The sequence below is a fragment of the Arvicanthis niloticus genome, chromosome 13, assembly GCF_011762505.2.
Source record: "Arvicanthis niloticus isolate mArvNil1 chromosome 13, mArvNil1.pat.X, whole genome shotgun sequence".
Classification (NCBI taxonomy): Eukaryota; Metazoa; Chordata; class Mammalia; order Rodentia; family Muridae; genus Arvicanthis; species Arvicanthis niloticus.
The window spans coordinates 7,890,811-7,913,121 of record NC_047670.1 but is presented as its reverse complement, the minus strand read 5'-3'; the positions used below and the strand labels follow the sequence as shown (position 1 = coordinate 7,913,121).

Genomic DNA, 22,311 nt, shown 5'->3' with positions numbered 1-22,311 from the left:
ATTTTAGTGACTAGCAGAGGGGACGGGAAAATCTGAATAAAAAAAAATCACATCCTAATTTGGCAATATGAAGTAAGTTAGCTATGGTGTTTCTTGGATTTTTGTAATAGAGAGTAGTAGTTCACGCAAGTACTCTACAGCTTTCACTAACTCACAGGAACATATTTAATCATTTAAGTAAGGACTTTCATGATATTTATGGCCACTAATAATTTTTTATAAGATAAATATACCAGGGTCTAGAGAGATGGTTCAGCCATTAAAGAGTACTTGTTGCTTTTGCAGAGGACTCTGGTTTGAGTCCCAGCACCACATGGTGGTCCACAACCACCCACAACTCCAATCCAGGGACTCAAATGGTTTCTCCTGACCACCAAGGGCACCAGACACACATGTGGTACACAGACATTCATACAGGAAAAAAATTTATACACTTAAATACACCTTCAAAATAAATACATAAGTCACTTAAGATGTTTATTTATACTGCTGGGTCATCTAAACATTTTTTGTTTATGCAGGTAGATGAATAAAAATCATACATGATAAAAACATAGACTCAAGTCCTTAACTGATGACCCTAGTGTTCATTTTTAATGCATAAATTCAAAGTGGGAATTGTTGTAATCTAACAGTTCTGCTGGCATAGTTATTCCAGCCGCCTACTCCAGCCGAACCACCCACGGAGTTTGAGGTGAGCCTGGGGGGGGGGGGAGAGAAGGGTGGGGAAAAAAGAGAGGGGGGAGAACAAGATGAACTCCCTTGTGCTTCCCACAAGTGCTCCCTGCCAGATCATGACACAGCCATCATCCTTGTGACAAGGATGACGCATTAAATATCTCACCCTTCCACAGCCTGTTCTTTAAAGCACATCAGCAGCCATCCAAGCCTAGGTATCAGCGAGCTGAGAGACTGAAAGGAAGCACAGTGCTGTTTGGTACGCTGTAGCACCACTGAAAGCCATGCTTGCCAAGTTTAAACACACGCTTGGCAGGATCGTCGAAACACTTCCCATCACTGCCCTGGGACAGCCCTGTGCACAGGAACAGGCAATGCTGAGGGTGGAGTCAAGGCTCTCAAGAGAGACCAATGGTGGAGGCACAAAGCCAAAGCTTAAATGGCACCCTCACACTGAAGATCCAAACGGCAGCCTCCCATCCTTCCCGGAGACCCAAGAGCTATTGCCCAATCGCAAAGTCGAAACTGTCCTTTGTGTTGTCTTTGCTTTCTCATCAGGGAGCTTGACCACAGTTGTTGCCCAAAGTAAAGGAACACTACTGTCACCTGCCAGCGTGGGTTTTGCCTTCTCTCCTCTTTACCACTCGTGGGATCAAGGCAAACTGATTGAGTAGAGGCGGTGCCCCTACATTGGCAGGATCTTCAAGGCACTGGAAGGCATTCTTCTGTGACCAATTACTGCTTCTGTCATGGTAGCATTTTGTTCTAACTTAAAGCATATGTCTGCTTCCTAACACACAGCTCAGGAGCACAGTGTGACCCAAGGGTTAAATACATTCCTTAGAAACTTAGCTGAGGGAAGACTCCTTGGAAGTGTGCAGGTGCAGAATTACAGCCCGCCAACTGCTCACCATAATGCCATACCCAGCCTTCTCTGCAGCCTCAGCTACAAGGCTCTAGTCCCGTTTTCCTATAAAAACAAATAAAAAACAGATACACGAAATGTCTGCTTCTGTCAGCAAAGAACCGAGCACACAGTAGGTGCGTTCAGCACTCATCAACCACAGCTTAAAATGATGTTGTCAAGTTCTTTCCAATAACTGCGGGTCGCGGCCTGAATTCAAACTTTGTGTCGAGACAGTTCAGAGTCAGACCGCCTGACTGACCATCAGACCGTTCTCTCCCGGGACACCAAGCAAGGTTCACAATCTACCAAAGTCACTCTCTTTGACGGTACAAATGCACACAGCCTAGAATTCCAAGAATAATGAAACTGGTGAATGGATGAAAACCAATCATCAGGCAAAATGAAAACCAAGAAACTGGAGATTTTCTCAAGCAGCACAAAAAAAAAAAAAAGGCTAAGGAAGACAGACACGGCAACATATATTGTTCTTCGCTTTTTATTTAGTCACAACACATCAGTACAACAGAGGTCAAACCCAGTTCAGAGGAGGCTGTTCAAACTATACCTGCTAAAAGGGATAAGCCTGTAAAACAATACTTTTAGAGCCTAAATCAAAATTTTAAAACTGAATGAGAAAGCAGAGAAGCCTTTTTAAGTATTGCAAGGACCACGTTTTCATGCACCAAAAGAAATACACAACGTAAAATTTCCACTTAAAGGAAAATATGGCAGTTCCAGGAAAGTCCGGGTTACGCGTTTAACAGGCACCGAACTACTTTCAGACTACGATCACTCAGGCAGGTCGACACTTGTGAACTTGAGATCCGTACGACTGAAAATGTTTTGCATTGCTTGGGGTTGCAGAGCAGGCATGGTCTACATAACTGTCTTGCTTGCTGCCGACACTCCAAATGGGGGCCTAGCCTACCAGCAGCTGTTTCTAAACCTGAAATATCAGAACAGAAAAGCCAGGCAGGCCACAGTAGCTGGGCATCTGGATTCAGGGCCAGGGACAAGGTTGGCCATTTACCTCACTGCTCTAAAAAGCAGGGAGCTAGAGTTTCTAGAATGATTTGTCAACGCTTTGTTTGGAAATATAATGTTTCTCTGACTCTCCCTCCCCAAAGAATATCAGTTATACAACACCTTAACCTGTCAAAGTATTAACAAAATCATCTTAACATTGACCATAGTGGTTTGGGAAATTAATCCTCAAAAGATTGCAACTTATACAAGCTGGGAAACAGACCCCAAACACTAACGTTAGGATTCCCCAAGGTGAGGCAGATGGAGTCATTCTTGGACAGACAGGTTTACAAAGTAACTGAGGCACGGAACAGACAACAGATCGAAGTGTTGGGTCATAATCACTACCTCAATTGAATCTTTTAAACAAAAGTTAACAACTAATTTTTTAAAACTGCTAATTCATGACATGATAAAAAAAATTAAAGAAAAGTAAACCAACAAACCTTTAGTCTTTAGGAAAAAAAATTATCTGAAAATGTACCTTTTTCCTGACTTTTACTGGCGACTTTAAGGTGGTGTTGGCAACCGTCCCAGCACACCTGGGATTTTAAGCTTCCCCTCCCTTGTTCTACGGCATCAGTTCTTTAGAAAGCTCCAATCTCTGTCCCCCAAGGTCTATAGGGCTTGCCAAGGTTTGCTGCCTGCGTGGGTGTCGAAGGGCTCAGAAGGTGGAAGGAGCTGAAGGAGAAGGGGAAGGCTGAGAGCGAGGCCATGGAGGAGAGCAGCGGCGGCGACAGTTTGGAGGCCGAGGTCACCACGGGAAGCACCGATCCCAAGCTGCCACTAGGGGGCGCTCGCAAGGCCGGCGCCTCCGGATGGGCAGAGGCCAGCCTGCCCTGGTGATGCGGCTCCGTGGGTGACGCCGTGGTGCCGGCGTTCCCGTGGCCATTCTGGGGTAGCAGCAGCGGGTGTGCGATGTGTGGGTGATGTCCGAAGGCGCTTCCCCAGGGAATGTGTCCGAGGCCCCCGTGAGCGCCGCTCGCGGCTTCTCGCTGGGATGCGTAGTTGTTGAGATGGGAGACCAGGCGAACGCGAAGTGGGTCGGAGGCATCGAGTCCTTCAATGATGCTCAGATAACGGGCAACTTCGGCCAGGCATTCCCGAAACCCCAAACTCCGATAGTCCATAGCCAGGGCGTGCGCGTCAAAATAACCTATGCACAAAAACAAAAGAAAACCTTCAAGGCTCTGTTCATTTCCTGAATTTCTTCCACTCCAAAGGCAGCCCTTCCGGGCAACTACGTACAGGATTACAGCACAGATCATGGGTCCTGGAAGCTCAAATTTTTTGGAGCTGACCAAAATCTTTGCATTAATCAACATTATATGTTTGCTAATGCAAGTTCAAAGCCCAATTAGAAGCTGCTGAGCAGAAATTGGAATTAAACCCTACCAGCAGATGAAACTATGTTCTCTCCTTTAATGTTTTTCCCCAACAACAACAAAAAATACATCAAGGACAGAGAAACCACAGAGCAGTGAAATTCATTAGACACACAGATGTAAGTTATCATCGTGGAGCTTTTAGGCACTTGGTCCTTGGTGAAGAATCTGAAGGCTGGAGACAGACGCGGGCTTCAGTCTCTCCCCGTTAGATTTTCTCTACTTAGCCCCTGCAGGTCTCTTTCCTCCAATTCTTTTGGCAGTTCGTTTTCTAAATCCTGTACATGAAATTCTGACTATCTAGTCGTTGTTTTTAATAAGCCATTTCCCAAGCTTTTCTTAAATAGCAACAGACAAATGTGAGTGACTTGACCTAAATCAGGGCTGTCACCACCGGAGGAGCTCCGGGAGACGGGCGCTTGCTAAAAGGTGCATTAGCTCCGTTGAAAGAAGACTGGAGTGATGTATTCACTGTTCAAGAACCCATGTGCTGTTGAAGGTGCACTGGCTGGCAACCACGTACTGCTCTCCCCACCCCCAAAGCAAAAGCAGGCAGGGACTGCACCAATCCCAGACTGCTCCTGCTGCTCCCTCCACACCGACCACGCAAAGCCCAGGCTGAACTGGAGAGAGGAATACCTTTCCCTCCTGCAGTGTGCAGCATTTTCAGATGATCCACGGTCATCTGCAAGATCTCAGCTTTTTCTAGCTTAGCAGATCCCTAAAAAGATGACAAAGGGCTTATTTGACGTAGGTGCCTTTGGAGAACTTAAAATATGCACACAGATATGCATACATGTAATATACAAACGTAAACAAAAGCAAGATGAGATGTATCCACAAAATCTGTTGGAATTTGTGTAAGAACATTCAACGACAAGGCACAAATGAGGTTAGAAGCACGGAGGGGAGGGAATCAGAAGGTGCCGATGGCTACTCCAGGCAGTCTCAGACTTCCTCCATTACCTGCTTCTCAAAAGCACTGGGTACCAGCCTTCTCAGCTCAGACAAACTGTTATTGATTCGGTCTCGTCGGCGCTTCTCGATGATCTATGGGAAGCAGACAAAAACAAAGGAGGACATTTCCATTATGACTGTACATTCCAATGAGAAGAAATGTTCTTTCCGTTAGTTAATATAACAATGTGTATATATATTTAAATCATTGGGGGAGGGGGTACTCACGCCTCTCCGTCTTTTCCTGGCCAAAACCTGGGACGATGTCGTTGGGGACATGGAACCCAGCGCCGAACTCAAGTTTCTGTAAGATGGGAAGCAATTGCCTTGAGAAAGGATGGGGAGTCGAGAGCCCTCCTGCACTCAGATTTCTTTGGCAACTTGAGCTGGAAGGCGAGGGGAGGACCGCTCACAGCCAGCGGCCGCGGGCCCACGGCTCCCGGTAATGGGGACCCAGCACCGAGCACCCCGTTCTCTCCTCCCGCTCCGGATCGGCCGGACGCTGCCAACTCACCCATTCTCGTCCGCGCTCTCCTTCTCCACCTCGATGGTCTCGTCCAGCTCACTATCGGAGGAGCTGTAGTCCGGGTGAGCTCTCTTCATGGTGGCGGAGCGCGGGCTCCGAGGAAGGTAGTGCGGCGGACAGGGAGGAGTTAACTGCAGCAGCCGCTCGGCGCTCAGCTGCGGGCGGTGCGTGCACACTGATCCCGCTCACGCTCAGCCTCCGGTTAAAACTCAACCATCCCTTTCCCACGCTGCGCCCCTTCCCAGGGATAGGGGGAGGGCGGGAGAGGCGGGGAGGTTGGGGCAAGGGCGGGGCCGAGGCTCCCGGCAACCGCGGGCTCTGGCCAATCGGCGCCTCGCTGCGCGTATTGGCAGCCGCATGGAGGCGGGACGAGCGGAGGTCGAGGCAGGCTGCGCCCCGCCCCCGCCCGGCGGCAGTGCGTCGGCTCCGCGGGAGCTCGGCTGGGGGCCGCGGGCGGCGGTGGGCCGGCGGCGGGCACGAATAGGGGGCCGCCCCGCGACACCAGCCCGGCGATAGCCACCGCCCCGCCCCACCCCGCGCGCCCCGATTGGCCTGGCCGTGTGCCAGGGCCGCGCCTGCAGCGCCGCCGGTGAGCCGCACGCGCCGCGGGCCGTGGGAAAGTGCTGGCGCCCCGGCCGCCAGCCAATCCGGACGGACGGCGACGGCGGCCGCGACGGCGGCGGCGGCGGCAGCTCTGGGCGTCCGCATGAATGGAGAAGAATAGCCGGGCGGGGGAGCCGGGCTTCGCGAGGGCGGGCCCCCCGGGCTCCTGGTGTGAACCTGTAATCGGAGTCCGGGCGCCGGCGGGCCCCGGAAGCCACCGCCCGCGTCCCGTTCTCTGCGCTGCACCCGGTGCCCCGCGGCGGGAGGCGCTCGCATTGGCGGGTCCTGCAGGACAAGTCGCCTGGGGCGCCGCTAGTTTGGGTGGTGGCCACCAGCTCTGGGAGCACAGCCTGAGATCAAGGGATGCTGCTTTTTGGGTTCTGGGAACCTGTGAAGCTAGACAATCCTGCAGGGCTTCTGAGCTCCAGGACGGAATGCATTTCCCTATGCATCTCATTTCCGGGGAAGTGGACCGCTTGTTTTCTGGGTTAGCTTGAGGGAGGAGTAGCTGTCCCCGGAGACATTCATTATGTTGGGATTTTTGCTGTTGTTTTGTTTTATTTTTTGTCCTCCCTTTCCCTTAGAGTTGGCGGCCAGATCCTCTCAGCAGGCGACAGGGTGGCGGCCTGGGTGTTTGCTTCTTGAGGCTGACTTCGCTGAGGGGGGGATGCACGTTTCTGCCCGGCACTGCACACACACACACACACACACACACACACTCCCTTTGGCCTCAGTTGGGGCGGGCGTTTGGGGTGCTATATGAAGTTCTGCACACCGCTTTCCCACCAAGAAGACCGACTTTTAAAAATAGTTTAAATCTTAAGGATTGGTTCCCGAGTTCAGCGTTCATATAAGTAGACTGCCTGGAGAAACCCCAGTCTTTATCCCGCTCAAAGGTAGAGCACTTTGGGGTCCACTCTTGGAGCCTGTAATTTTGTCTGTGAAGCAAAACGTTCAGAGTAAGAGAAACTCATCACCTTTGCAAGCAATTCTGTTTCTAGACCTGATGAGTTCTGTAAGTGCAGACTAAAGCCTGTTACCAGGTCCAGTTCTCTGTCTGCACACACTTTGAAGTTCTTACTGGACTTCACCCTAACGTCCAGCGCCTCAGCTCTCCCAGGCTCCTCTGAAAAGGTGGGGTCCCTCCATCTTGGTTTTGTTTTTCCTAGTGCTCATATCCCACCACGTACTGCTTAGGAGTGGTTAGTCCAAGGTTCACCGCCTGCTTCCCGGTCCACGTTCAGAGCTGAGCTTCTAAAGGGCTCCTGTCACAAACTGGAAACCCACCTCCAAACCCCTCCCTGCTGCCTTCATCTTCAGAGGTTATCACCCTCATCCTCCGACTGCCTGGTGATTCAGACAGTCCGCTTCCTGCCCCATATCTTTCCCTAAAGTGACAGAGCACCCCGCACCTAAATCAGCACGACCGAGACTGCATAGCTCTTGAGTTTTCCCCGGTCAGTAAGGCCTTCTTTTCTTTGGCCAGTTTTGGCTAATGTGCAGGGGCAGAAGCAAGCAGCAGGTTGGCTGGTAAAAAGAAACTGTTTAAGTTGAGGGTGCTTGATTTTACACCATTTTAGATACCAATAGGCATCGCACATATATGCTTCTGTGGAAAATTAAGCTATCCTGCTGGGCATGTGGTATTGTGTTCCTATAATCATGGAACTTGGGAAGTAGAGACAGAATTTCATGAGTTCGAGACCAGCGTATGCTACATAGGTTCTCCTGAATTATATGTGTAACAAGACCTTGTACAGAAAAATATCTGGCTATAATTCAGGGACCCAGCACTTGTATAGCACTGATAAATAACATCAATACTTATCCGTCTGTCCATCTACCCAGTACTTATGCAGTGTCTTCTGCATGCCTGACACAATGCTGGCACCTGAGAGACAAAGGTGTCAAGAAGTGATAAGCTCCACTCTCTCAGAACTCACATCTGAGGGAGACAATACACAATGAGCTAACACACAAGTGGGATAGCTATAGGTATCAGAAAGCCTAGTGGCACTTTCTGATAAGGAGACAGGAGAGAATGGGGACACTTTTATGAGGTCTGGCGGACTTTTTTTTTTTCCAGAGCTGACCAAGAATGTAAGATCTCATGTGATTGGAGGCCAGGAAGGAAGGGGTGTAGTGAGAGCTGATCTTGGGTAGTAGAGTCTGAGAGACTGAGAGTACCAGGCTGGTTTCCCACCTGCTAGCTATAGGCATTTTTTCTGGGAGATTTTGGGCTTTTTGCAAAGTGAATGGGGGTGTTCCAGGCTGAGCCTTTATGAGAAAGGCCTTTGTACAGTTGAAATTCCTACTCTGGAATCCTGCAAGAGACCCTTGTTCTGCCCTGTGCTATCAGTACAGGAGATTTCACTAAAAGCTGCTGGAATTGCTGTCGGAAGGTGGAGGTGTCATCTGCAGCTCAGAAAGAAAGAAGGGCTGCCAGGTGGCCCCAGGCGCTTTCAGTCAACTTGTGAAGCAAAAAGTCTTTGTGACAGCCTGCCTTTAATCTCAGCTCTCAAGAGACTGAGTCAGTCAGATCTCGAATTTGAGGCCAGCCTGATCTATACATGGAGTTTCAGGCCAGTGCTATGTAGTGAATCCCTGTCTCCAAAACAGTTCTGTGTCAAACAACTCTTAAAAGAGTTACAGTGGGACATGCCTGTAATCCCAGCCCTAAGACAGGAGGAGTGAACGTTTCAGGACAACTCGGACTACATAAATCCTGTCTTGAAAGGCAAGAACCAACCAAAGAAATTCTGAGGTGAAGGCAGCAGGTGAAGCATTTGAAACCTCTAGGGTTTGGTTGAATAAAAATTTGCTGACAAGCCCTACTAAACGCTAGTCACTGAGTCAAGACTGGAACAGAGACTGAAAAGCCACAGTCTCCATCCACCTCCTCAGAACTTCCTGACACTGCGAAAGTTATTTAACCTCTAAGTCTCCATTATCAGTGACATGAAGATACTGATGATAGTCACCATCCTAAGCTAGTTACATAAAGAGCATCGATTACATCAGTGTGGCCGTTGACCAACACTAAATAAACAGCACACATTGGTATTAGATATTGATGTGTCTGGTCTGTTGGTGAATGTAGCCATAAGTGACCCAGGCATTTTCTTGTCATGATATCTCATATCTTCTGAGATTATGCAGCCTAATCTAGTAATTGGATATATTAACACAGCATCTCTAGAAAGTAGAAGAGTTTCAGCATAGTGGGAGGTGATTGGTGCTATCTGTTTAAAGCAGCAGCTGAGTAAAAGGGCCGTCTGCTATTCATTTTTAGTGAAAGTGCTGTTTCTGAGTCTCTTATTAAGAGACTTCCCCCTGAGCACACGCTGCTATAAATAGGTATATAAATAAGCCTCGCACGCACAGAGTTCAGCTTCTGCTCCTTTTGGAGCTTGCCATCAGGTCAGAATCGAAGCAGAATGGCCCCAAACTGTCACAAAAGAGTCTCAACTCAGCAGCCATCTTTCTCCACCCACTGTGTGCAGTGCTCCCCAGAAGCCCTGTTTAGAACATCACGAAGCCTTGTGAGATGCCATGCCACAGAGAAGTGCACATCCGTTCTCAAGTCTCCTAATGGAGAGCCAGTGTGAAGTGCCCTGCTGTTTGCTGGATAGGCATGCTTAACTGTAAACCCCACAGGGCACCATGGCACAGTGGCAAGGTTGAGAGATTAAGTCACCTCTCTGGATTTGAGTCACAGTGAGCTAGTCCTTAGCCACACCCACACCTCAGTCCCTCCCATGAACCTGTTTCTTCATCAGTAAGCAGGAGGGTCAGTGCAAGGCCATCCTCAGCTACATAATAAGTTGAGAGCTAACCTGGAGTACATTAGAAACTGCTTCAAAAACAGGGAAATAAGAGAAGTATCCGGAGAGAGAATGAATCCAGAGAGATTCATCCTCTAAGTTCTGTTTCTCTAGAGAACCCCCAACTAAGACAACAACAGATTATTATTATAAACATGTGATGGCTAGTTAGGTTTCTGGTTTTGTTTTTTGTCAGCTTGGAACAAGCTAGGGTCATCTGGGAAAGGAAAACCTAAATTGAAAAAAAAAAAAAAACACCTCCATCAGATTGGCCTGTAAGCCGGTCTGTAGGGCATTTTCTTGATTGATGGTTAATGTGGGAGGGTCCAGAGTCCCACTCTGGGCAGTGCTACCCTAGGCAGGTGTCCTGGGTGGTATAAGAAAGTGGCCTGGGTAAGCCATGAGGAACAACTACTGACCACTATTTCTTCATGGTCTCTGCTTTAGTTCAGACACAAGAGTTCCACCTGCTGGGCTCCTGCCTTGGCTTCACCTGGTGCTGGATTGCAAAGAGTAAGATGAAAATAAATCCTTTCTTTTCTCAGCTTGCTTTTGGTCATGAAGTTTTATCACAACAACAAAAAGCAAAGTAAGACAAAAATAAATCTAATTTTGAAAGGTCAAATATAGGAGGTTCCAGGTGATCCCCAGACTGGAATTCACAGACTCTATGGCTTTGAAACTAGCTAGCTTCCAACCATCTGCCTATTGGCTAGAATTGATACTTCCTGGAGCTTTGATTTTAGAGTCAAAAGGACTTCTCTTTTTATTCAAAAGCACAGAGTAGAGATGAAGAAGAAAAGAGAATGGCAGGCACAGATATTCTTAGTAGACAAAAAAGTTGAGACCAGAGTCTGAGGGAGCTGATAAATCATTTTGGAGGGAAAAAGAAGCATTGTTTGCTGTGTAAAGCTGGTCTACACCGCCAACCACACCCATCCACACCAGTGCTCACACATGGCATCCTGGGAAATCTAGGCACAATGGAAGTCTTCAGAAGGGTTTGGTTTTAGGGACAGAAGTAAGAGCCTTCCTGGGAGGATGGATGAAGTTAACAAACAGTGTTCAACTTGGTCCAAAGTATCGATAGTTCCTCCCCAGGTGAAGCTAAGAGCCTAGACCAGGGCAGAACCTAAGCCACGTGGAAGATGAGTCACTGTAGGTTGGGAGGGGGGTCTTATTATTGTTGTTGTTTAGATTTAGTTATTTTTATTTTATGCACATCTTAGGGTTCTTTACTGTAAAGAGACACCATGACCACGGCAGCTCTTATAAAGGACAACATTTAATTGGGAATGGCTTACAGTTTCAGAGGTTCAGTCCATTGTCATCATGGTGGGAAACATGGCAGCGTCCAGGCAGACACGGTGCTGGAGAAGGAGCTGAGAGTTCTATATCTTGATCCACAGGCAGCAGAAGGGAACTGGCACACTGGGTACAGCTTGAGCTTAGGAAAGCTTTAAGCCTGCCTACACAGTGATACATTTCCTCCAGTAAGGCCACACCTACGCCAACAAGGCCACACCTCCTAATAGTGCCACTCCCTGTGTCCCAAGCATTCAAACACTTGAATCTTGTGGGCCAAACCTATGCAAACCACCACAGTGAGTTGACACACTGAGTGTCTTGCCTGCATGTATGTCTGTACACCGTGTGCATGTTTGATCCGCTAAAACTGGAGCTACACACAGTTGTGAGCTGCCAAGTGGATCCTGGGAAATGAACCTGAGTCTTCCACAAGACAAGTGCTGATAACCACTGTGCACTCTCCATTGCAATATGAGCATAGATGTAGCCTCGTCTGTATTCAATGTCCAGTGGGACTCTGCAACCTTGGGCTCTAGGAGGGGGAATAAAAGCTGCAAGTGTTTGGATTACTGTCTTGCAGTGGCTCCACAGCCTGAAGGAAATAGTGTTTGGAGAAGGGGCCTCTGTTGGCTGGTTTTTATGTCAACTAGACACAAGCTAGAATCATCTGAGAGGAGGGAACCTCAAGTGAGGAAATGCCTTCAGAAGATTGGCCTGAAGGCAAGCCGATAGATAGGGCATTTTCTTAACTAGTGATTGGTAGGGGAGGGCCCAGCCCATTGTGGGTGGTGCCATCCCTGGGCTGGTGGTCCTGGTACTATAAGAAAGCAGGCTGAGCAAGCCATGGGGCTGAACCAGTAAGAAGCACTCCCCCTGCCACCTCAGCTCTGCATCCAGGATCCTACTGTTTTACTGCCTTAGATGGTGAATGGTGATAAGGAAGTATAAGCAAAGAAAAACAAAACAAAACAAACAAACAACAACAAAAAAAAAAAACCTTTTCTGTTCTATTCGCTTTTGGCCACGGTGTTTCATCACAGTGATAGTAACCCTAAGGCAAGGCCCTTGGGAGATAATTACATCTGGAGGAAGATGGAGCCATCATGGTCAAACTGGTGCTCTGATAAGAGAAGAGACCAGGACGACCTCTTCCCTCCTCCCGCTCCTATCCTCATATCCTTCTGGACTCTTCCTCTTCCTCCTCTTTCTTTACAGAACACAGCAGACATCTGCGAGCCTGTACGGTAGGGGTGGCTCACTGGCACCCCATTATGCTGGGACCCTCCTCTCGCATGTCCTGTCTCCAAAGCTAGAAGGGAATTCTTGTCTGCATGACTCCATCTGTAGGACTGAGCTATGAGGACTGAAGGTAAGATAATTCCTGTGGCAAAACTTTTTTTTTTTAATCTGAGAAACACGACAGCGTTTTTACTAATCAATTTAATGTTTAAAGTTAGATATTAATTTTTTCTTATTCTCCATGTTTAAATCAGAAATCTATATTTAGAAAATCATTCCATTACTCTGATTCCAGATTATACTGCATAACACATCCAGCTTAAGGCTGAGGAAATACAGAAGAGCAAGGCCTGCCAGACTGTGTTTGCCATGCTCAGGCTGGCTGAGTCCATTCATGAAGAAAATTCCTTTTGCTTTCTACTGTGGTTTGATCTACCAGACCATCCTCCAAAGTGAACACATCAAATGTTCATTTCCCAAAGTGGGAGGTGAAGTGACTTTCTGATGGTTTGAATAGGAATGGCCTCCATAGGCTCATGTATTTAAATGTTTGGTCAGCTGCAATGCTTGAGAAGGATTAGAAGCCATGACCTTGTAGGTGTGGCCTCGTTGGAGGAAGTGTGTCATTAGGACGTAGATTTCAAGGTTTCAAAATCCCAACAGGCCCACAGGCCCAGAGTGTCTCTCTCTCTCTCTCTCTCTCTCTCTCTCTCTCTCTCTCTCTCTCTCTCTCTCTCTCTCTCTCCTCTGCCTGTGGATCCTGATGTGGAACTCTCAACTACTTCTCCAGCACATGTCTGCCTGAGTGCTCCCCACCGTGATGATAACGGACTAAACCTCTGAGAAACTGATAACGAACTAAACCTCTGAGAAACTGTAAGCCAACCCCAGTTAAATGCTTTCTTTCATAAAAGTTGCTATAGTCTCTTCAACGCAAGAGAACATTGACCAAGACGAACTTTAAGAGGTAGAGCATAGCAGGAAGTCTTTGGTCATTGGGGAACACTGCCCTGTCCCCATTTCAGATCAAATCCAGGGCCTGTACAAGAACAAGATCCTAGCCAAGAACCCTATCACTGAAGGTGTACTTCAGCCCTTTGGAGGATAAAATTAATTTATTTTCTATCATGTGAGGAAAAGTATGAAAACAGAAAGTTGAACTGGCTGAGTGTGTCATAGATTTTTAAACACATGCTATCATTTTTGTAAAACAGAGTACACTTGGCTTGAAGATAGTCAGACTGTCCCTGCGTTTGTGGGTACAATCATGTCATTACCTCAGTTCCTTCATCCCTGTACAATCACTGTAACAAATATTTAAAGTAACTTTGGAGGGTATTTTTGTTTGTTTGTTTGTTTTTTGTTTTTGTTTTGAGACAGGATTTCACATGGTAGCCAACCTAACTTGGAACTCAGTGTAGAGTTCCACTAACCTTAACTAACCTAACCTAACCTAACCTAACCTAACTTACTGCTTCAGCCTCCTGAGTGTGGATTTCCGATATGAGCCACAATGTCTCTCCTTTAAAGTCTTTTATTTATTTGTTTGTTTGTTTTGGGTTTTGTTGTTGTCATTGTTTACTACCTTTATTGGTTCTTTGTGAATTTCACATTCATGGGTTCCAATCCCACACATCTTTCCCTCCCTCCTACATACCCTTCACCCTTGCAACCCAACAGAGAAAAACAAAAAAATCTCATTGTGGAAGCTGTAGTGTGTCACAGTGTGTCCCACAGTATACACTTTTGTCCACACATCTTTGCTGGCAAATGCTCATTGCAATGATGGTACAAGGTCTCTGGCTTGTGCTACTATCAATACTGGAGCTGAATGTGCATGCTGGGCATCCTGCTGTTGCCCTGTGTATGGAGATCACGTAGTTCTATAGGACTGGCTCCTTCACACACTCCAGCAGTTCATTGATGGGGTATATTTGGGGTGGGCCAGGGCAAAGCCCTGGATCTGGGTCTGAGAAGTATCTGAACTGTTCAGCCTGCCAACTCTCTGCTTTCATGAACCAGTCTGGACCAGCTCTCCTGCCTGCCTGAGTGGCCTTTTGGGGACTATCTGCCTGGCGGATATATCCTTTGGTGGTAACAGACCTCTGCTACCTGCAGAGCCACAGACTCAGACATGGCCTTCAGTGGTATCATAGGCCGGGACCCTATTGTTGAAGACACCACGTACTTGAGTCAGAGAACATAGGGAAGTCAAGCTGGTACAGACTCGGAAATGTCATTCCTATTGGATAGCTTCTTTAGTGCTGAAAATTTTTATTCACGCTTCTTGGGGAAGAAAAATAATCAGTAGCTCTACCCAACTCTGAACTGTATGATCTATATAGCTCCTGGCCTGTCAAGATATGTCCACTCAGGCAATAGTGGTACAAATGGTGGTAACAACCACTTTCTGCTTGGATGTAAGGCCTACTTCACAAGACAGAATTCATGTCTGGAACTATTAAATACATATTCTATAAGCATAGTTTTCTGTGAATTTTATGATTTGTCAGTAAAATCTGTGTCTTGGAGGATTTTTGTACCCAGTTTCAAGAGTTTCTTTAATATTTAGTGGTTAGAGAAAACAACTTGTTTTCTGTAAGCTGGTTACTTTAATTGGCTTATGTTAAAACATTTTTATACTCAGTTCATTACTATCTTCGTTTCCTCTAGGATTTTGGTTCAGAACATAAAGATTTGTTGTTTCCATACAACTGATTTCTGATTTGCACCATTTGTTGAACTTTTTTTTTTTCTTCTTGAAATCTGATTGGAAGGATTCATTCTTAACTTGACCCACATTCTCTGTTTTTTCTAATTCATTGCTCTGACAAAATATCAGACCAAAGAAGAAAGGATTTATTTTGGCTCATGGTTCCAAGGGACAGTCCAAATGGCAAGGGAGGTAGAGGGGAAGCCAGCTGGCAGTCACACTGTGTCCACTTCAGAAAAGCAAAACGATAAATTATGTTCATTCATTCACTTTTTCCTCTTTATTCAAGAATCCCAAACCATTGGACGGTGCCACCTACATTTAGGGTGAGCTCCCCCACACCCCACTGCCAGTTAACCTCGTCTGGGAAATCCCTTATAGGCAAACCCAGGGGTGTGTGTCTATGGTAGTTATAAATCTCATGAAATCAACAATATTGACCAACACATTTATATACAAGATTCTGCTTTCTAACAGGTAAATGTGTTCTACAAAGGCACTGTATTATATACTTTAAATAGTCTGCCTTGTGGAGTTTGCCATTCTTAAGGTTTCTGTAAACACACTAGAACCTGAGAGCACATCATGGTCCATGTTCATTGACATTCCTTTCTCTCTGTGTGTGTGTACGTGTGTGTGTGTGTGTGTGTGTGTGTGTGTGTGTGTGTGTGTGTGTTTGTGCATATGCGGTGGTCTCTGTGTCTCCACAATCTTGCACAATTTTAGTGCAAGCCAGAATTTTATGTTTAGATGGTGAGAAGAAAAAAGAATAGTTCAAGTTTTGTTTTGATGCAACAGTTCAAGAATAAGTGGATGCCTTTGATCTTATTATCTCTGTTTTGTCGAGTCAAAACAGGAAAAGGAGAGGATGTGGTCATCTAGGGATGTTGTAGAGAAAGGATACCCTTCAGGGTAAGCAGGCAGGGGAAAGGATGACCTGTAAGACAGGAGTTATGCATCCCTGGGGGCAAGGAAGTGAACTGAGTAAAATTATCTGTTAGACCAGAAACGGAGGGAGACTCCCAGTGTGTACTTGCTTATAGTTGAGATGATTTAAAATGACTTATAGAAGAAAGTCCTAAGTGTTGATATCTGCTGGGAGTAAGTGTGATGAAGACTGTGCCCAGGGATGGAAGGATCGTGGGAAATGAATGATGACAGGGCATTGAGCATCACTCAGCTTGTCAACAGATAGAAGTAATTGCCTCAAAATTCATTTCTATGCTTGCCACTTGCAATCCCAACATTTGGGAGTCTGAGGCTAGCCTAGGCTACAGTAGTAACTTCTAGGATGGCCTGGACTACTGTAAGTAAACAAAACAAGACAAGTCACTTTCCATTTTCTAGCTCTGAAACAGTGGCTCTCAGCATCTAGCATGCATCGCAGGAATTTACCGTGACTAGGTTGGTCCAAGGACTACGTTTGCAATCCATTACTTTAAGAAACCATTTATCTGTGCTGGTGGAGAGCCTGACTCCAGTGGGAATGCTCAGAAGGAAACAAAGTTGCTTAGACTCAGTCTGTCCAGAGATCCAGAGATACATAGTATTCAACTGTGTAGCTTTGAGATCTGCCCAGTTCTCAGGAATGGTAAGAACCCGGTACTTTCCCAAAGAATTAGGGATGTGTGTTAAATTCGCAATTTAAGCCATTTGAATTTGGGTGTAGTTCCAATGGTGACAGTTGGAGTTTGATGTCTAATAGAGTTGCTGCCTATCTTGAGAAACTGTGACTCTCAAAATAAATTTCCCATGGGAAGGGTTCTGCAGACAATAAAGGAAACCATTGTCTTCCTGTGTCAAATGAGATGCTCAGATATTTGAGTGTCAGATAAATGAGCAAGTAAAAGATAAAAGCATAGACCAGGCCATCCTTCAAATCTACAAAAGCAAAACAATTAACAGTAAAGTGTACATTACAATGGTAATAATAGAATTTAATAATATATATTAATTATACAGACAGAGAAACTGCTCCTCTGATGCCTGTACTCCACAGTGGGTTTTTTGTTTTGTGCTTTCTGCTTCTTTGTCTTACTGTGTAGCCCTGGCTGACCTCCAACTTGCTATGTAGACCAAGCTGGTCTTGAACCCACAGAGATCCACCTGCCTCTGATGGAATTAAAGGTATGTGGTGCCATATGTGCCACCATAGCCAGCCTAGTCCACAGTTTCATAATGAACTATAATGTATCCAAATAATGGGGGGAAGAGTACACACACACACACACACACACACACACACACACACACACACCTGTATCCCAATTTCAGAACCTAGTGCTGTGCTGAAGGCAGCAAGAGTCAGAATCACATGGATTCAGGGATACTAACTACAGGGAATCAAACTGGGATGGCTCCAGAATTCATCTTCCAAACACTTTCCCAGAGGATGCTTGTTGCAACCGGCTCTGCTCTACCTGGCTTGAGACAAAAGACTTAACAATGCCTGAATAGTTACTATGTTGCCACCTGCTCCGCTCTGCTTGGCTTGGCCTTTCAAAGGCTGGGATTAAAGGCGTATGCCATCACTGCCCAGCTTCAAACTGCTGTTCCAGTCTTTGGGTCAGTGTCTAAAGAGAGAGAGAGTGGGGATAAGGGGAAGAGATACAAGGAATGGAGACAAGACAGAGGTTCTGATCAAGTCTCAAGTCTCTTTTATTGAAGGGAAATCTGGGGTATTTATACACTTTTGCCACGTGCCTTGTAGGCATGTGGATATGACTAAGCCTTGGAGGCGTGGCTAGCATGTGGATAGCTGCTTTCTAGCCACTTTCTGCTAAAAGTCGGCTCCCAACAGATGCTGCCACACCTTGCTTAGAAATATGCTTTAGGAATTGCTTAAGTTAGCACTGTGGTTTGCAACTGGACCCCATACTAGAATCATCCAGGATCTTTTTTTCTAAAAAATAAAATTTGAGTTATCAGACCACATCATAAAATAACTGAAAGCACAACCTTTGGGGACAGAATCCATGTGTTAGTATTTAAGTCCTCTGACGACTCCAACAGGAAGTCAAATAGAAAAGTGACAACTAGTTATCTTAGGCTCCAGAGTGACAGTGCCAGCACTGCCATAGTACAGAGCTTGGATGTAGGCCTGGGGGATTCAAGGAAGACACAGACTTGGGTCATTCGTTATGAGAGAATGCTGAAGCTTTTACTGAGCAGGTTCAATATATACACCAAACTGGGGAGGGGAAAACACCTACAGGAGCTTAAGTGGGGGGCAATGGTTTGTATAGTGGAAAGTGCCTGCCCGGGGCATCACACCTTCAACAGGATGTTTTGTTGTTAGAAAAACTGCAGAATGTTACTTTGCAGACAGCAGCACACGGAGTCTCAGCCAGGGTATGCCAGCCCTTCGGGGGCCTACAGTTCCTCCATTTTTATTTTATAGGCGAATAGCATCTGTCTTAGGTCACCTTACATCAATACCAATTACCTATCACTTGGAATCTCTGCCAGCCTCAGGGCCCCTGTCTTAGGTAGGTAAGGACTGCAAAGGAGTTGCCTGTTATTAACTAACTATTCTCAATAAAGGCTGAGACAAACCTGGGCAGTAGGGTGCTCTAGTGCCAGTGACACAAGCACCTGATTAGTAATTGCCTGGGACTGGGTCTGCTGTCTGCAAAAGTGGCAAAGAAATATCAATTCCTCTGCAGCTTTTCCAGTAGTCCTGTTGATGGAAACTATGACTGACCAGGCTGAGCTACTTAACCCCACTGACATCAGAACTGGGGAGGGGAGGGGGGGATTCTTCACAAAGCTCCAGTAGATCTTTGCCTGAGCGAGGTTCCATAGTTACAGGGCACATGCAATACTTGGGAATCCAAACAGGACTTTTGGCATCTTTAGGAAAAACACAAACAGAACCTCTTGCCCCGACTAACACAGGGTCAGGCCCTTTCCATACACCTGGTGACAATTCTTTCCATTTCACTAAGCTCAGTGCCTTCTGGGCTCATTTCCAATGTCTGTCTGTGGCAGACAATGAAATCCTTATCCACTAATAAAAATTTTAAAATCTTGCATGAGGTGTGAAGTAAACTCCTCCTTTTTTGTTTTTCAAGATAATTTTTTAAAGTTAAACGTGCCCTTGCCACTATAGCCTGGCCTTTAATGGTGGAGCTATCTCTCCCTGAGTTACTAGTTAAACCAACTTTCTATTATCAAAGTTGTGAATTTTTAATAATACCCAATAAACACTTTTTTAACATAAGACATAGAACAACAATCATTCAAACAGTGAAACAAAAACAGACAATACATGTGGACAGATTGGTGTGCCAAGAACTGACAATAGACGGGGAAAGCAGAACTAAGGATTTCTCCAGTAGGAGCTAGAGAGAAAGCAGGACGTCTCCTGATTTTTTCTTGCTCCCAGGAGGGCTCAGAAACAGCCTTTTCCTTCTCTTTTGCTAACACGGCTGGGGAGAGAACAACTGCTTTTCTGATACTCTCTCTCATTTTCAAGGTCTAAATTTTCATCTCCTTCCTAGGAGGTGTCATGGAAAGCCTCAACACTCCCGAGTTACTCTCTTTTAGTATCTGGGAATTCACTTTGGCTAGATTTTCTATTTTAACCCATGCTTCTTCTCACTCTTTCATTTTTAGCTTCTCTTTCAGTCTCTCTGCTTTGAACTGCTGGGTGCAAGAGTTTCTGGTTCATCTCCATGAAGAGTTCCAGAGCATCGTATATCAAGCGTGTATTGAAACTCAGGATGTACTCATTGTTCCAGTAATAGAGTGCCCACTCTGCCCTGGAAGTGAGGGCTGGAAACACATCTGGCTAACTGTCAGAAAAGAGGCTCTATGATCTTCACAAATTCTGATAGTTCAATTACATCTAAAATTTCTTCTAATTCATTTAGGAACATTACTTCTTTTGGACTGTGAGTCTTTGGCCAGTATTTGAGAAGTGCCATTACCACTGGTTCATTGAGGGTGCTGTCCTTCTCTAAAAACTGCATGACACAGTACACCAGCTTGGGATGGTAGATATTCAGGGTCCTCACTTCATGCTAAGACAGCAACACCTTCAACAGGAAAATCTTGTGCTCTTTTTTTAGTGGTAAGGCAAATACATTAATTATACTTCCCAGGATCTCCAGTAACTCTGCTATGCCATTGTGGTGCTCTGTCTCATAGACAAACCTATAAAATATATTATTGATCTGTTTCCTGATGTAAGCGCGCAGGCCTAAGAAATTCACATAGAATCTGTGCAAGGTCGTTTTAGAAAATATCTCTCCCAAGGATCCTTGCTGTCAAAGAGTTCTAGAAGCTGCAATATAAACTTCTGATTAATATATTTCTTTGCTATATTGAGCTGGAAACCTGGAGACTCTAAAAATCTTAAGAAAAATTCATAAACAAGCTGTGGATGAGGCCAGGCTGCTTCTAACATTGGTTCATCTCCTCCTGGGTCGAATTCTGCTCCCGTAGGGTTGGAGGAGGGTGGCAAGGTCTGAAACATTAACTGCAAACACATGGACAGCCTTGGGGTAAATGGGCTCTGTGATCACTTTCTGGTTGTAGGTGATATATCCCACCATCTTACTTAGTGCAGCTCACTTTACTTCCTTCCACTTCAGGTCGCTGAATGGGTCAGAAGCAAAGTCAATGAGGACACAACACTGATGTAGCTTCTGGATAAAAAGCTTCTCTTGGCCCTCAGGAGGAATATCTTTTAAAGTTGGGAGTTTTTGCAGTTCTTTATTATTGCTGGCATTAAACCGTGAAGAGTTCTGTCATTTGTCTTTCTTCACAGGGATGACGATGGGCTGAGAGACTGGTACTTTTATTTTAGTAGATGTCGAAGACTGGACAGCTGCAAGGCTGTTTTTCCTGCTGGCTACATCTGCTTCTGCTGTATCTTGTCCTTCTTTTGAACCTTTTCCACTTTTCACCAGTTTTGGTGGTTCTTTCTCCTTCTTGTTTTTATTCAGCATGGCTGGTGTGGGCTGCACCACCTGCTGCCACTGTCACTGCAGCAGCAGAAGTGCCCCTGGCCTGGCCATTGCACCATCCCAGCTGCCACGGTGACTGCTGGTACTGAGTCACTTGTACACTCTCACTTCTCCTTTTCCAGGCTCCCCTTCCAATTTTTTGACCTTGCATTTTTTTCAATTTTTCCTTTTCTAAAATTTCTTCCTCATCCCCAGAACTGGAGCTGTTCTCCACCTCTTGCAAGGATTTCTTAGCTGCATCATCCTGTACCACTACTTGTAGGGAGGAACTCCTAGTTCCCATGGCGTAATCAAAATGATCAAAGTCACATAGTGCTACTTACTTTCAGTTTGATCCCACGAAGCTTCTCCAATACATTTCACTCACTGAGCCAGCCAGCTTCTTTAAGGAATGATACCATCAGGTTCTCCTCACTTTCCAGATCTCGGTGGGACCTCTACTTTACAGCACCAGCGCTGCCATGGTACAGAGCTTGGACGTAGGCCTGGGGGATTCAAGGAAGACACAGACTTGAGTCATTCATTATGAGAGAATGCTGAAGCTTTTACTGAGCAGGTTCAATATATACACCAAACCTGGGAGGGAAAAACACCTACAGGAGCTCAACTGGGGGGGGCAATGGTTTGTATAGTGGAAAGTCCCTGCACAGGGCATCATCCTTTAACAGGATGTTTTGTTGTTAGAAAAACTGCAGAATGTTACTTTGCAGACAGCAGCACAAGGAAAGTCTCAGCCAGGGCATGGCAGCCCTTCAGGGTCCTACACCAGAGCACATCACATTGGTGGATACTTATTTCTAGCTGCTGGGTTGGTTGGTTTGTTTTTCTTGTTGGTTTCTGTGTGTAGCTCTACCTGTTCTGGCCTCAAACACACAGAGATGTGCCTGCCTATGCCTCTGCCTGCCAGGTGCTAAGATTAAAGGCCTGTGCCACCACAGACAGCTGGTGGATAATTGTTAAAGCACTGAATATGAGGTCTTCTGTCCTGAAGTTTCTGGGCCCATGAACTTGCATTTCAGTCGGATCCCCAAGTGATGCTATTGCTTCTTAAACTGCACACTGAGAACCAGTGAGACTACCTTCAGCCCTTCTGTACTTGGAAATATTAGGGACCTGGTGGAAAATACTGAAGTTAACACCACTCAGCACCCCCGCACTCCCACTGCAAGAGTC

At 46.0% G+C, this 22,311-nt stretch overlaps 1 protein-coding gene and 1 pseudogene across 1 annotated transcript; both read right to left on the bottom strand.

Annotated features, from left to right (window-relative positions):
• Positions 1–2,065: 2,065 nt before the first annotated feature.
• Positions 2,066–5,717, bottom strand: Hey1 (hes related family bHLH transcription factor with YRPW motif 1). Its single transcript, XM_034517569.2, has 5 exons — positions 5,468–5,717; positions 5,182–5,257; positions 4,963–5,046; positions 4,636–4,717; positions 2,066–3,767 (listed from the first exon to the last, which is right to left on the bottom strand). The coding sequence occupies exons 1-5, from the start codon at positions 5,554–5,556 to the stop codon at positions 3,199–3,201; spliced, it is 900 nt and encodes a 299-aa protein (XP_034373460.1). The 5' UTR covers positions 5,557–5,717; the 3' UTR covers positions 2,066–3,198.
• A 12,788-nt stretch (positions 5,718–18,505) lies between these two features.
• On the bottom strand, positions 18,506–21,566 carry LOC117719171 (serine/threonine-protein phosphatase 2A 56 kDa regulatory subunit gamma isoform pseudogene; annotated as a pseudogene).
• Between the last annotated feature and the right edge of the window lie 745 nt (positions 21,567–22,311).

Coding starts and splice junctions, on each gene's coding strand:
- Hey1 (XM_034517569.2), bottom strand. CDS start 5,556: ATGAAGAGAGCTCACCCGGACTACAGCTCCTCCGATAGTGAGCTGGAC. Junction 5,258..5,467: donor GAGAGCGCGGACGAGAATGG/GTGAGTTGGCAG, acceptor CCCATCTTACAG/AAACTTGAGTTCGGCGCTGG. Junction 5,047..5,181: donor CCAGGAAAAGACGGAGAGGC/GTGAGTACCCCC, acceptor TGCTTCCCATAG/ATCATCGAGAAGCGCCGACG.